This window comes from Leuresthes tenuis, unplaced genomic scaffold, assembly GCF_036924035.1.
Source record: "Leuresthes tenuis unplaced genomic scaffold, fLeuTen1.0.hap1 SCAF_13, whole genome shotgun sequence".
Lineage (NCBI taxonomy): Eukaryota > Metazoa > Chordata > Actinopteri > Atheriniformes > Atherinopsidae > Leuresthes > Leuresthes tenuis.
Genome location: NW_027325367.1, coordinates 12,247,028 through 12,257,867, shown reverse-complemented (window position 1 = coordinate 12,257,867; position 10,840 = coordinate 12,247,028). Strand labels below are relative to the sequence as shown.

Genomic DNA, 10,840 nt, shown 5'->3' with positions numbered 1-10,840 from the left:
AAAGAATTCATGATTCAAGCTTGTCAAACTTGAATTTGCTTTTGCTTGTTTTCTTCAATATCAAATTTAAACTCAAGAGTCTTTCTCTGTGTGTTTGGTGCGATTTCCAATGTAAACACTTTATTGATTAAAGATAAAATAAAGAGAATAGATTATTCTATGATAATGACAATACATAAAAACATTGGAAATTTGCTCCATCTCAAATTAATGCGAGCAGTTAATGTTTTGAAATGGTAATAGATACAGAAACAGAATATGAAAATACGGAAGGCTTTATGCTAAAATGTGTCAACGGTAATAATAGCAACAGATACCATCACTGCTATGAATTTCACATCTTTAAAAATGTTGCTTTGTGTTCATTCTGCAGTTAGGGTTGGGCCTTTGGGACCTGGTGAATTCAGCTACTACTTCACACTCTGCAGTGGATTGCCTTTGTTACATTTTAAATTGTAGCCACTGTTGCAATCTGCTGCAGCAATGCAGGTGGATTGAAAAAGCATTCACCAAATGGCCTGTATCATGCAGAAGTCTCAAACCCACACAGAATCCCTCCCTTCCCTACCATAAAAGCTTGAGATAACTGACCCTACTCAAACCCAAACCCTCATCCTTGCTGTTTGCATAAGGGGGTCAACATTGTTGCCTGATAATACCAAAGCCGAAGGGCATCTTTTTATACAATTCTGAGCTTTCAACGGCTTTGACAATGGGGCAGAAGTTGATGTCTTGGGTTGGCAGTCCAAAGAGTAACTAAGAAGTGCTCATAAGATTATCTCTTTAACAATGTGTATATCAAATAAATGTGTATGGATTCCTGTGTGCCACAATGTGAGACAAATCCTGGTTCATTATCAACATCTACAGGAAATAAGCTATGATATGTTTCCTTTGAATGAATTTTAAAATGTTAAGCTATTAAGATAATAGCACTCCCATAAATGGCAGTTAAGATAGTCTATATAAGGTGAGCAATTCACATCTTCACTGTATTTAAGCCAGCTTGTGTAACACAAGCTCACCTAGAGAGAAAGGGTTGACCAATCAGAACAGTTTTCTGGGAAGATAAACTCCTTCGCCAATAGCACCTGAAAACAGTAGTATGTGTGTTGTCATTGATGTCAAGAGATCAACATTATATCAAACAGTAAAAGACTGTATTTACTCTTTATACTTACAGTGCGGTCATAAACTCTGACAGCATATTTGCTTAATATGGTACTATGGTGTAAGTATCCTGTAAAATAGAAATATTCAGTAAGTCTGATTTTGAAACATTTAAAGACACCAGAAATCATGGTATGTACAATGAAGAGTTGATAAATCGGATTCACACACCTGACTAGGTACAAAGCACTGCTGATGTCATGGGAAACATGACATCACCATCAAATTAGATTTGATTATCTAAGAGGGCAAGCAGTGCATGAAACACTAAAACAAGCGGATCAATATATCAAGCTCTGTTCACTGTGATAGAAAAAAGTAACCTCACAGACACAGAATTTGCTAAATACCATAGTGGTACAACACAAATAGAGGAGTCAAAATAACTTGGAAAACAAGGCCAAACATTTTGAGTGTACTATGATGACAAGTGTTCTAATTATTTATAAAAAAAGATCTAGAGATCTTAGATGTACTTAGATCTGAGGCTAGGGTTATCGCCCAGAAAAGGAGTTTAAGCATCTCAAGGTCGTGCTCACAATCAATGGGAAAAAGGACCATTAAATCAGCAATAGACTGGTTGCAGCATCCTTAGTGATGTGGTCACTGTTCTCTGCTTTATTGGTGAAAACGAAGCTGAACAAAAAGGCAAAGGACTTGAATTACACCTTGATCAAAGAGTAAACTTACACCTTGGGTTGGTGAAAGTGGGTGAAATTCATTTTCAAGATAAGTGCACCCCCGAAAGGGAGGAGTCAGAGCTGCAGTGGTGTGGATATTTCATGCATATTTAATTTCTCTTGATATTTGCATGACCAGCTTGTTAGGGACCTTATTCCCTTTGACCCTATGAATGATATTATGGGTCTTAATGGGTTAAAGACACAGTGGATGGAGATATTGTGAGGACATTGCAATAAGGCTAGAAGGAGAGGCACAAACAAAATAAGTAATGTGATAGAAAACACATCAATCAGTGCCTCTTGTTGCAAATATATGTTCTTTTCTCATGCACAAGCTACACCCTGTCCTTATATATGTCCTTACACCCTGTATATTATAGAAAAACAGAATAACGTACTTGACTAGAGCTAGCAGGTAAAGGTGTATGACGCTGGCATTGAACAGGTCAATGAAAATTGACTCTTTTCTACAGCGTAATGTTTCCTGTCATAAAGCACTGCGCGTCTTCCTTTGTGTGTGTGTATCCTCTTCATCTTAAGGTGTAATGATGACGTCTACCCAGTGAGTCAGGTCCTCATAATGAAGTTTCCACACAGGGAGGCATGTACACCTTGGAAAACAAGGACGGCAGGAAAACAATCGAATCTGTCAAATTGATTTCACACACATCCTTGTTGAAAGGATGAGGCTCTCAGTGCTAAGACGCAAGTGATTAGGACTGACCTTTGAGGGATTAAGACCCAGGACAGACAAAGGTCCATGAATAAACAGCTGCTGTTGTGATCACCATATCATAAAGTGAACAAGCACATGAATAAATCTACCTTAGATACAGAAATATACTAATAATCACCCTCTCGGGACATTTGAAGGCTTTTAAGAGTGTTTTCCAAATAGAGAAGGTTTACAAAGAGGGCGACATTTAACTATAAATCATCAATTCCATGATCTTGCCTGCACCACTGATTAGGAGCCGTGTGAGTGGTCATATACAAAACCACACACACTCCTTCCCATCAAGAGAGGAATAGGTGACGCTTCACCTCAATCACACTAAAAGGCCTTGAGACTCGGCACTCTTTACTTCTTGCATCTATAAAAAGAGCTTTCTTCCTCTGAGAAAGCAACAGCAAACCCATTTCCTACTGAGCATTTAGTTACCAAGCGGAGAGAAAGCAGGAGAGAAGGAGAGGGACCACAGTTGAGTGTTACCAGTCTGGATGATCTGTGGAGAAAAGCTGGGAGAAAAACAAGAGGATAAGCGTTGGAACAAGGTAAAAATCAATTTCATCCTCAACTTATTTGTCTGGCATGAGTGAAAATTGTGTCAGATAGTTTGCAGTTTACAGATTTGATGTACTTACAGTTTACTTGTATTTGATGGATTGTATGTGAAGCTGTACTTGCTTTGTAAAGTTTTAAGGCAATACAATGATTTGTAACCCTAACCAATGAAATATAAATCCATCTTACAAAACCTCCACATGATACTAGAATTCAGTCCATTTTAGTAGAAGCTCCAAAGGTTCTTTCATCAGAGTATATCTGTTCGAAGCTCAGCTGAGTGAGTCATACTGTGGGAAGAGATGAGCCTCTGCCAGAGTTAGAAAGACAATGGCCCACCAAGGAGTCAGTTCTTAGAATAATGGAGGAGGGAGAAAGAAACAATGGTTTGCAATTTCCCATCAAAGGAAAGGAAATTAACTCATCCCCCTGTTGAACGTTCCATTCACCCACAATTAAAAGCTTTTAAAAAAGCATGGGGAGAGTTTTAAAATGTTCACATCTATCAAAAGAGTGAAATATGATGACCAGCAGTGTGTCAGATAAATCTGAAATTCTAATATCTGTTGACTAGCCTCTAAAAAATAACCCCGCTGAAGACCGCGGAAGAATAAGAATATATAGGAGAAGCAGGAGTGAAACTATCATTATAACAAAGAGATGATAATGCAACCCAATAGCTACAACTCAGACTCTGCACATCTCTGTTAGCATGAAAATGTTAAAGTCTATCTCAGTAACATTTAAAAAAAAAAACACTGAACGAGTATGACTTATTTGGAATGATTGCCAAGAGAAGGTCTCTTCTCTTGAAAAGGAACATGGAAGCACAGCTTAGGTTTGCAAAGTTTCATCTGAACAAACCACAAGACATGAAACAATGTGGCTCCCCACATGACCAAAGTGGAAATGTGTGGCTATAGTTCCCAGCACCACGTTTGGTGAAAACCAAACACCTCATAACCAACTGTCAAGCACGGTGGTGGAGGGTTGATGATTTGGGCTTGTTTTGCAGCCACAGGATCTGGAAATCTTTCAGTCACTGAGTCGACCATGAGCTCCACTGCATACCAAAGTATTCTCGAAGTGAAGCCATCTGTCTGACAGCAAAAGCTTGGCTGAAATTGAGTCATACAACAGGACAATGATCCCAAACACAGCAGCAAATCTAAAGTTTCTGTTTCAAACGATAGTTCAGTGAGAAGAAAAATAACTGATTAAGTTGAAGTTAAACATGAAATGTTCCTTTCACTTCAACATTATGAGGGCATTATATTTGTCTGTGCAATACAGTGAGGAAAGAAAAAGAGTACCATACAAAAAGTGTGTGTAAACCATGAACACAGAGCAGTCAGCTGTCAGTATTTGCTAATAGATATTTAAACAAGCCTGATATTCTTGGACACAAACCCTGCACACAAATAAAGTTCAAATTAAACTTTTAGGCTGAAATCAGGAAAGCTATCCTTGAACAGATTTCATTAAATGCACAGGAGCAGATAAATCACGCTTTGGGCTTGTGTTGCAGCTGTTGGCAGTTCAGTGGATCGGTACCAATGGATTCAGTTCAAATCATTTATTGAGCACAGGACCATCTTACCTGCAACAGACAGTGATCAGAGTGCTTTTGATTTAGTTAAATCTAGAAAATAATCCTGACAGGTGAGCTAACAGGAGTTAGATGGGAAGAGAGAATTTTTCACCATCTAAAACATTTTCATAGCGGTTCAAGCGAGAACAACATAGAGGACTTTGACAATGTGTCACTTCTGCATCAGACAGCACAATACGGTCCAGGTGGCAGCACAGTTTCTCAACATGCAGTCCCAGTCAGTGTAACTGTCTTGTGGAAAAGTGTGAAATTCCACAATATCGTGTAAATATAAACCACTATAAAACTTTTAAGGTTTGACTTTCCCGGCTTGAAAGTCAGACGTGATATTCGCTGCTGACTACTAAAAAATACTTCCTGGAGGCTCACCTAAACAATAAGAAATAGATATCCTTTTGATAATAAACGCTCTCTTGAAATAAACAGGACATGTCTGGAGCAAAAATGAACAAATAAAGCTGAAGGTGATAACAGGTTGGCAACCACAGCACCAAAAGTATCTTTCAGACTTCTCAAATCCACACTGGACTAATGCCAAATGTGAAAAAAATAATAATTTAGCAGGAGTATTAGAAGAAACCCCAAGCCAAGGGTCGAAAGGCTCAGAAATGAGTATCCTACATGTTTACAAGCTGTGGGCTGATGATAAATAGTGATTATTAGGGAGCCTAAATGTTTTCCTTTTTATTCATTTCTTCTTCTTTTTTTTTTAAACCGACAAAAGAGAGGACTAAATATGGAATCTTATTCATGTCATCGAAGAAGCAGCCCATTCTCACTCCAGAACAATGTGTGATAGCAAAAACTCACAGGGCACGTTGCAAAAATGTCCTTGTCCTTTTTTGTAAATGTAAATGTTCAGCTTCCTGAACATTTACATTTTTGTCTAATCAGATGAAAAAATTCCGAACACACTAGGCCGTTTTGGGAAGAGACTGGAGCTCTATCAAAGTGTTTCAGACACAAGCTGACAGGAGCTGTTGCTGCAATGTATACAAGTGCAAATGTGGGCATGAAAACCTCCTTTGGTAGACCTCCTGTAAAGATCATCACCCGCAGTACACCCATAAATAAGCATGATATGCTTCTTTGCTTGATAACTTTGAGGCTGATGTTTCCCCAGTTAATTTAGTGTGAAGAAGCAGCAGGAGCACATATTTGGTTTGGCATTAAGTTGATAAAGCTCTGTAATTGTAAGAAGTGCAGTTGATATTGATGAAATTAAGTATAAAAGTGCAAGTACGTGCAGGTTAAGCGTGTTGGGAGCTAACAGGTCAATTTGGATCATGAGACTGTGATACTGAGTTTAGATAGCTGGGTGCAGACACTGTAATTGTGGCTTGAATTTGATGCGGGTAGCAATGGGCAGCCAGAGTAGTTCAATGAGCAATGGAGTGGCATTTGTCCCTTTAGATTGATTTATCACCAAAGGTGCTGCTGTGTTGCTGTGTAAACAGGGAGTAGTTGAAGCAGGAGATAACCATGAATTGTACCAAGAGCTGGGTGGCATACTGAGTCAGAGACGGCCTGGTTTTGCTCATGTTGTAAAGTTAAAAACAACATGACTGAGAGATGGATGCACCATGGTCAGAGAGAGACAGCTGGTCATCAATTATGACACCAACTGTTCTTGTGAAGAGCCAGTTTTTATGTTTACATTATGATGGATGGAACAATTCTCTGAAGTTACCAAAAGCTCATTTTGCAGAGGTTAATCTTAAGGTAGCACTCCTTTGTTCATGTGGATGTCAGAGAACCAAATAAAGAATCTTACTGAGACCGTGGGGGTCATCTTGTGGAAATTATGGTACAATTGGGTATCACCTGCAAAGCAGTGATATGAGAAGCCATGCAAGTGGATGACCTTGCCCAAAGAGAAGAGGTCCCAGTACCGAACCTTGTGGCATACCAGAGGAGAGGTGATGAAGCCTTTGCTGTGACACTTTACAAGAACACATAGCCAGGTACAAAGTCAACTAAGGGAGTGCCATGCCTGAGATCCCCACCTCTGTAATCAGCGATTTCACAAACAAATACCACGTTTTGAAGGCCATCAATTCAAGCTGCTGCAGCAATGGGCTGTTCTTTGTTTTTTTTTAAGGATTTTTATCTTTTTAAGGACATTATTATGGGTATTCTCACTAACACATGCAGCTGTTTCTCACCCGCAGATATCTCTTATGTTTGCTGCTGCTTCATGCATGCTTGTGTTTGCTGTATTGTTGGAACTGTTTCCTATCACCTACTAAGCCTAGTACGATGGTATGCAAGCAGTGGGTGTTTTTAACAGTTTTTTTAATGTGCTGTGGTATTTTTATTTTGCCTTTTGCCCAACCGTCATTGTAAATAAGAACTTGTTCCTACTTGCCTGGTTAAATAAAGGTTAATTAAAAAAAATAATAACCAGAGAGCACAGATAGCAGGATGGGATGATTTACTATAATCGAGGCTGCAGAGAGGTATAGTGAAAAATACTGTACTATGGGTAAATAAACTGCACTAAAAGGAGGCTGTCCTCTTCCCAAAAGCAACACCATAGGTTTTGTGTTCAAGAAGGAAACAGTGATTTAGAATAGTGGCCAAAGAATATGTGACTTCTAGTGGTCATTAGAACAACTGCATGTGAAGTGTCAAAATAGAGTCAATTAAGGTGGCCGTGGTGTATTATAGTCTCATTTGTGATGGGTTTTTCTTTTTTAACCATAAACAAGTGATGTTATGACCTGTCAAGATGTGACATCAATGTTTTAGAAAAATGCTACCCTGTTATTGACAAAATTACATCACCGTAAAGGTATTTGTTTATGAGGATGCCAATATTGTTTATATTTAAGGGTATGAATAAACGGTCTATTGGTTATTTTGACTGGAGGACTTGTAGAAATGTCAGTGACTGATATCTTTACCATGGATCTTGTGCAATGCAATCGAAACCTCACATGAAAAACAGCAAGTAATAGCAGAAGAAATATCACTATTCTGTAACAAAGCACGAGCACAAACTGTAACACGCTTCCTTTTTGAACTCCAGCTGATTGCTTTAGTTTGTCACACAAATGCTTAGTGCCGTGTCCCTGCTTTGGTAACCCTAACAGAAGAAGTTTTTCATAAACAGATTAGATACATGATCTGCTGATTAACATGACCATCTGTTACAATACGTGTAATGTTGGCTGAAGGAGGAATGATGACCACCAGCATTTGAGCTAAATCATTATTCAATCATGACGCATAGCTACATATCCTCCAAAGTCACCATCTCAGAAGACAGTAGGGAAACAAATCTGCTTATATAAGAGAGAAAGGTGTGACGTAGGTGCAATGATCAAGAGACACCAACTGTATCTTTTCAAATAATTGGCCATTTCTTCTCATTTAGGGATGATCAAGTGAAGCTTTTTATTCTGTCGGGACCGAAGTCTTTTTCCGTGCTCTGAGGAGAATTTCTTCACCATCACTTTTCTTTTTCCAGCTCAAAACCTAACCTAAGTTTGTATCCCCTTCACCAGGCTAAAGATGATGTGTCTATGCCGTTTTGTTGTGGTTGTGATGGCATTCATGTGCGTCCCTGGGTTTGGGTCGATGTGTTTGGACAGCTCTATATGCAACAACTTGAGCAGCGAGGAGAGGATACTGGTAAGTCAATCTGTCACCTCAGTAATCTGTTGTCACTTTTCATTTCCTGTCATCATTGGGCAAGGAAAGACTATTCTTTAAATCTCTGAGTGTTTTAAATAAGACAGGAGTGGATAATTTAGTAACTTTAATGTTCCTCATGTTATGAAAGGATACTCTAACTCTCCTTTTCAGAGATGGAACCTCAAGTGTTATCTATTTTGCATAATTATAATCACAACAAGTGCGGTTTAATCTGAGAAGCTCTCACAGTGATAATACACACTCAGCTGCTTATTATGTCTTCAAATGCCTAAAATGTATGATGTGTTTTAAATGTTGCTACTGTCTGGGATTTTTTTTTTGCATGCATGCAGGACTGTGTTCACTTCTGCATGTCTGTGATCCAGACCGAAATCCCAGAGCCCGGTGCATCGGCCCAGCAGCTTAATCATGATGACGATGACCTCTTACTCAACATCATTCTAGCCACTCTGGCTTCTGAGGACAAACTCTCAGACATGTCAGAGTCAGATCTGAAAGCCCACAGCGACAAGCGTCGTTCTTACTCAATGGAGCATTTCCGCTGGGGGAAGCCTTCTGGCCGTAAACGCAGACCTGTTAAAGTCTTTGCCTCTTCTCTGGAGGGAGGGGACTCCTCTGAGGGGAGCTTCCCCTTTCGGGCTCGTAGACATCTGAGCAGTGGCAAGGATGAGGCAAAGGTGGCTGTTCAAAAAAGAAGTAATCAAAATGAGGGTTTGCTGATGTCCAGAGTCAGCTCAAGAGCACACGCGGCAGCGAATCAGCAGGAGAGAAAAGATGGGACCTACCGGATGAGTCACTTCAGATGGGGCAGCCCACCTGCATCTAAACGAAATGGCAGCTTAATTAAGCTGAGGGAGGAGAAACCTCAGGGGCAGCTGGCAAAGTTCCTCAAGAACATTATAGTGAAAGATGTGCAGAGGATAATTGGATGAATGGAAGATTGATCAGGGGAGGATGATAGTTAAAGGAGCCATTGCTTGTCAGTTCAAAGATGTCTTGATTCAAATTACAGAAGCGTCTTGCTATCTTTAGCGTGTTGTTGAGTGTTTTCCTGGGCCAACTGTTTCTTTCATTAAAACCCTAAGGTGGAAAAATATTTTAAAAAAATTGGAATTTCCTTGACCTGACAGCTTTCTAAGAATACATTTTATCTTAGGAGAAACAAAGTTATTGGTGAGTGTGAGGAGTGCGCTTTGTTTGTGTGTGTCGAATCAGCCAGTTTATGGACGAATTGTAATCACTTTTTGTAAACTATGACATTAAATATTGTGTCTGCTGCAAACATAAGAGTGAAGTCTTACTTCTTGTATGATAAGCTTGACTTTTAAAAGAGCTATTTGAAAAAAGCAATGAGATGTGACTGAAAACTGCTGGACAGTGACAGACTGAAACTAGAAGGTCTTACATACAGCAGCTTGATGAAACATCTTACATTACATTACATTTTCTTTTAAAATATGCTTCTTATGAGTTTTCACCATTTTTTTTTTTTTTAAATGGCATCTTGCCTCACATTTTTGGAACAGAACTCATTCTGCAACTATAGGTTTGAAAGCAAAATGTGCCCCATTCCTGCTCACAATAGGATTTCAGCAGCTCAGCAGCTGGTGGTGTTGTCATATTGCTTGCTTATAATGTGCCAAACGTCTGTTAGATTCTCAGTCACTGAGGTCTTGGTAATCCTTCTGTTCCTTGGTTCTCAGAGACATTTCGCCTCTAAAATGGCATCACACTGGTGGTGGCGTTCAGATAATCAAAGAAAGGAGATTTTTGTACGAGGCAGACGAAAATAAAACATGATGGTTCATGGCTCTATTTTAAAAACCAGCTCCCCAGGTCAGCACTCTACAATCTAGAGGGAAAAGGACACAACAGAAGACAGTTTTGTTCAAATTTTAGAAAAAAAATGCTGAAATCACTTCATCAAAGCCGGAATTAAATTGTTTTGTATCATTTGTATCATAACTGATTTGTTAACTGTCTCACAAGATAGGACAACTGAATGAACGTCCACTAAGTGTCACAATGAAATCATTTTTTGCCAGGGCTTTTATTTTTAAATAAATGTTTCGTCGGACCACAGGTCGGGTTTCAGTGTAACCTCAGACCATCTTCAGTAAGATCCAAACAAGTCATCTTCGTCTTATTATCCGTTTCTTTGCTTGAGTTTAAGTGGTTTTAAGGAGTTCCTGCACCCATGCAGCGCAGTTAATACCGGTTCTACTTTTATATTTCTGGTCTTTCTAATACTTTTAGTTAAATGGATAGGGGTTTAATTTTAAATTCCTTTTATCCCACATTTCACACAGTCGGACTAGTTCTATGGAATTATTCATGATTGTTCTCATAAAACATACATCTGCTCATACTGCAATGTGTGCGCATTTTAGCAAATTTGTGCGACTTCAGACAGAAATTCAAATGCTTGTA

At 39.1% G+C, this 10,840-nt stretch overlaps 1 protein-coding gene across 2 annotated transcripts; it reads left to right on the top strand.

Annotated features, from left to right (window-relative positions):
* Window positions 1–2,707: 2,707 nt before the first annotated feature.
* Window positions 2,708–9,687, top strand: LOC140266875 (pro-opiomelanocortin-like). 2 transcript variants are annotated; one of them, XM_072361999.1, is made up of 3 exons: window positions 2,708–3,128; window positions 8,260–8,386; window positions 8,776–9,687. In XM_072361999.1, the coding sequence occupies exons 2-3, from the start codon at window positions 8,267–8,269 to the stop codon at window positions 9,340–9,342; spliced, it is 687 nt and encodes a 228-aa protein (XP_072218100.1). In that variant the 5' UTR covers window positions 2,708–3,128; window positions 8,260–8,266; the 3' UTR covers window positions 9,343–9,687. The 2 variants fall into 2 exon arrangements, with proteins under 2 accessions (XP_072218100.1, XP_072218099.1); XM_072361998.1 differs by having other exon boundaries at window positions 2,712–3,128; window positions 8,743–9,687.
* Window positions 9,688–10,840: the final 1,153 nt, after the last annotated feature.

What these genes read in the sequence shown, in the direction of transcription:
- LOC140266875 (XM_072361998.1), top strand. Translation starts at nt 8,267, where the DNA reads ATGATGTGTCTATGCCGTTTTGTTGTGGTTGTGATGGCATTCATGTGC. An exon ending in GCAGCGAGGAGAGGATACTG is followed by an intron (nt 8,387 to 8,742) that starts GTAAGTCAATCT and finishes GCATGCATGCAG; the next exon opens with GACTGTGTTCACTTCTGCAT.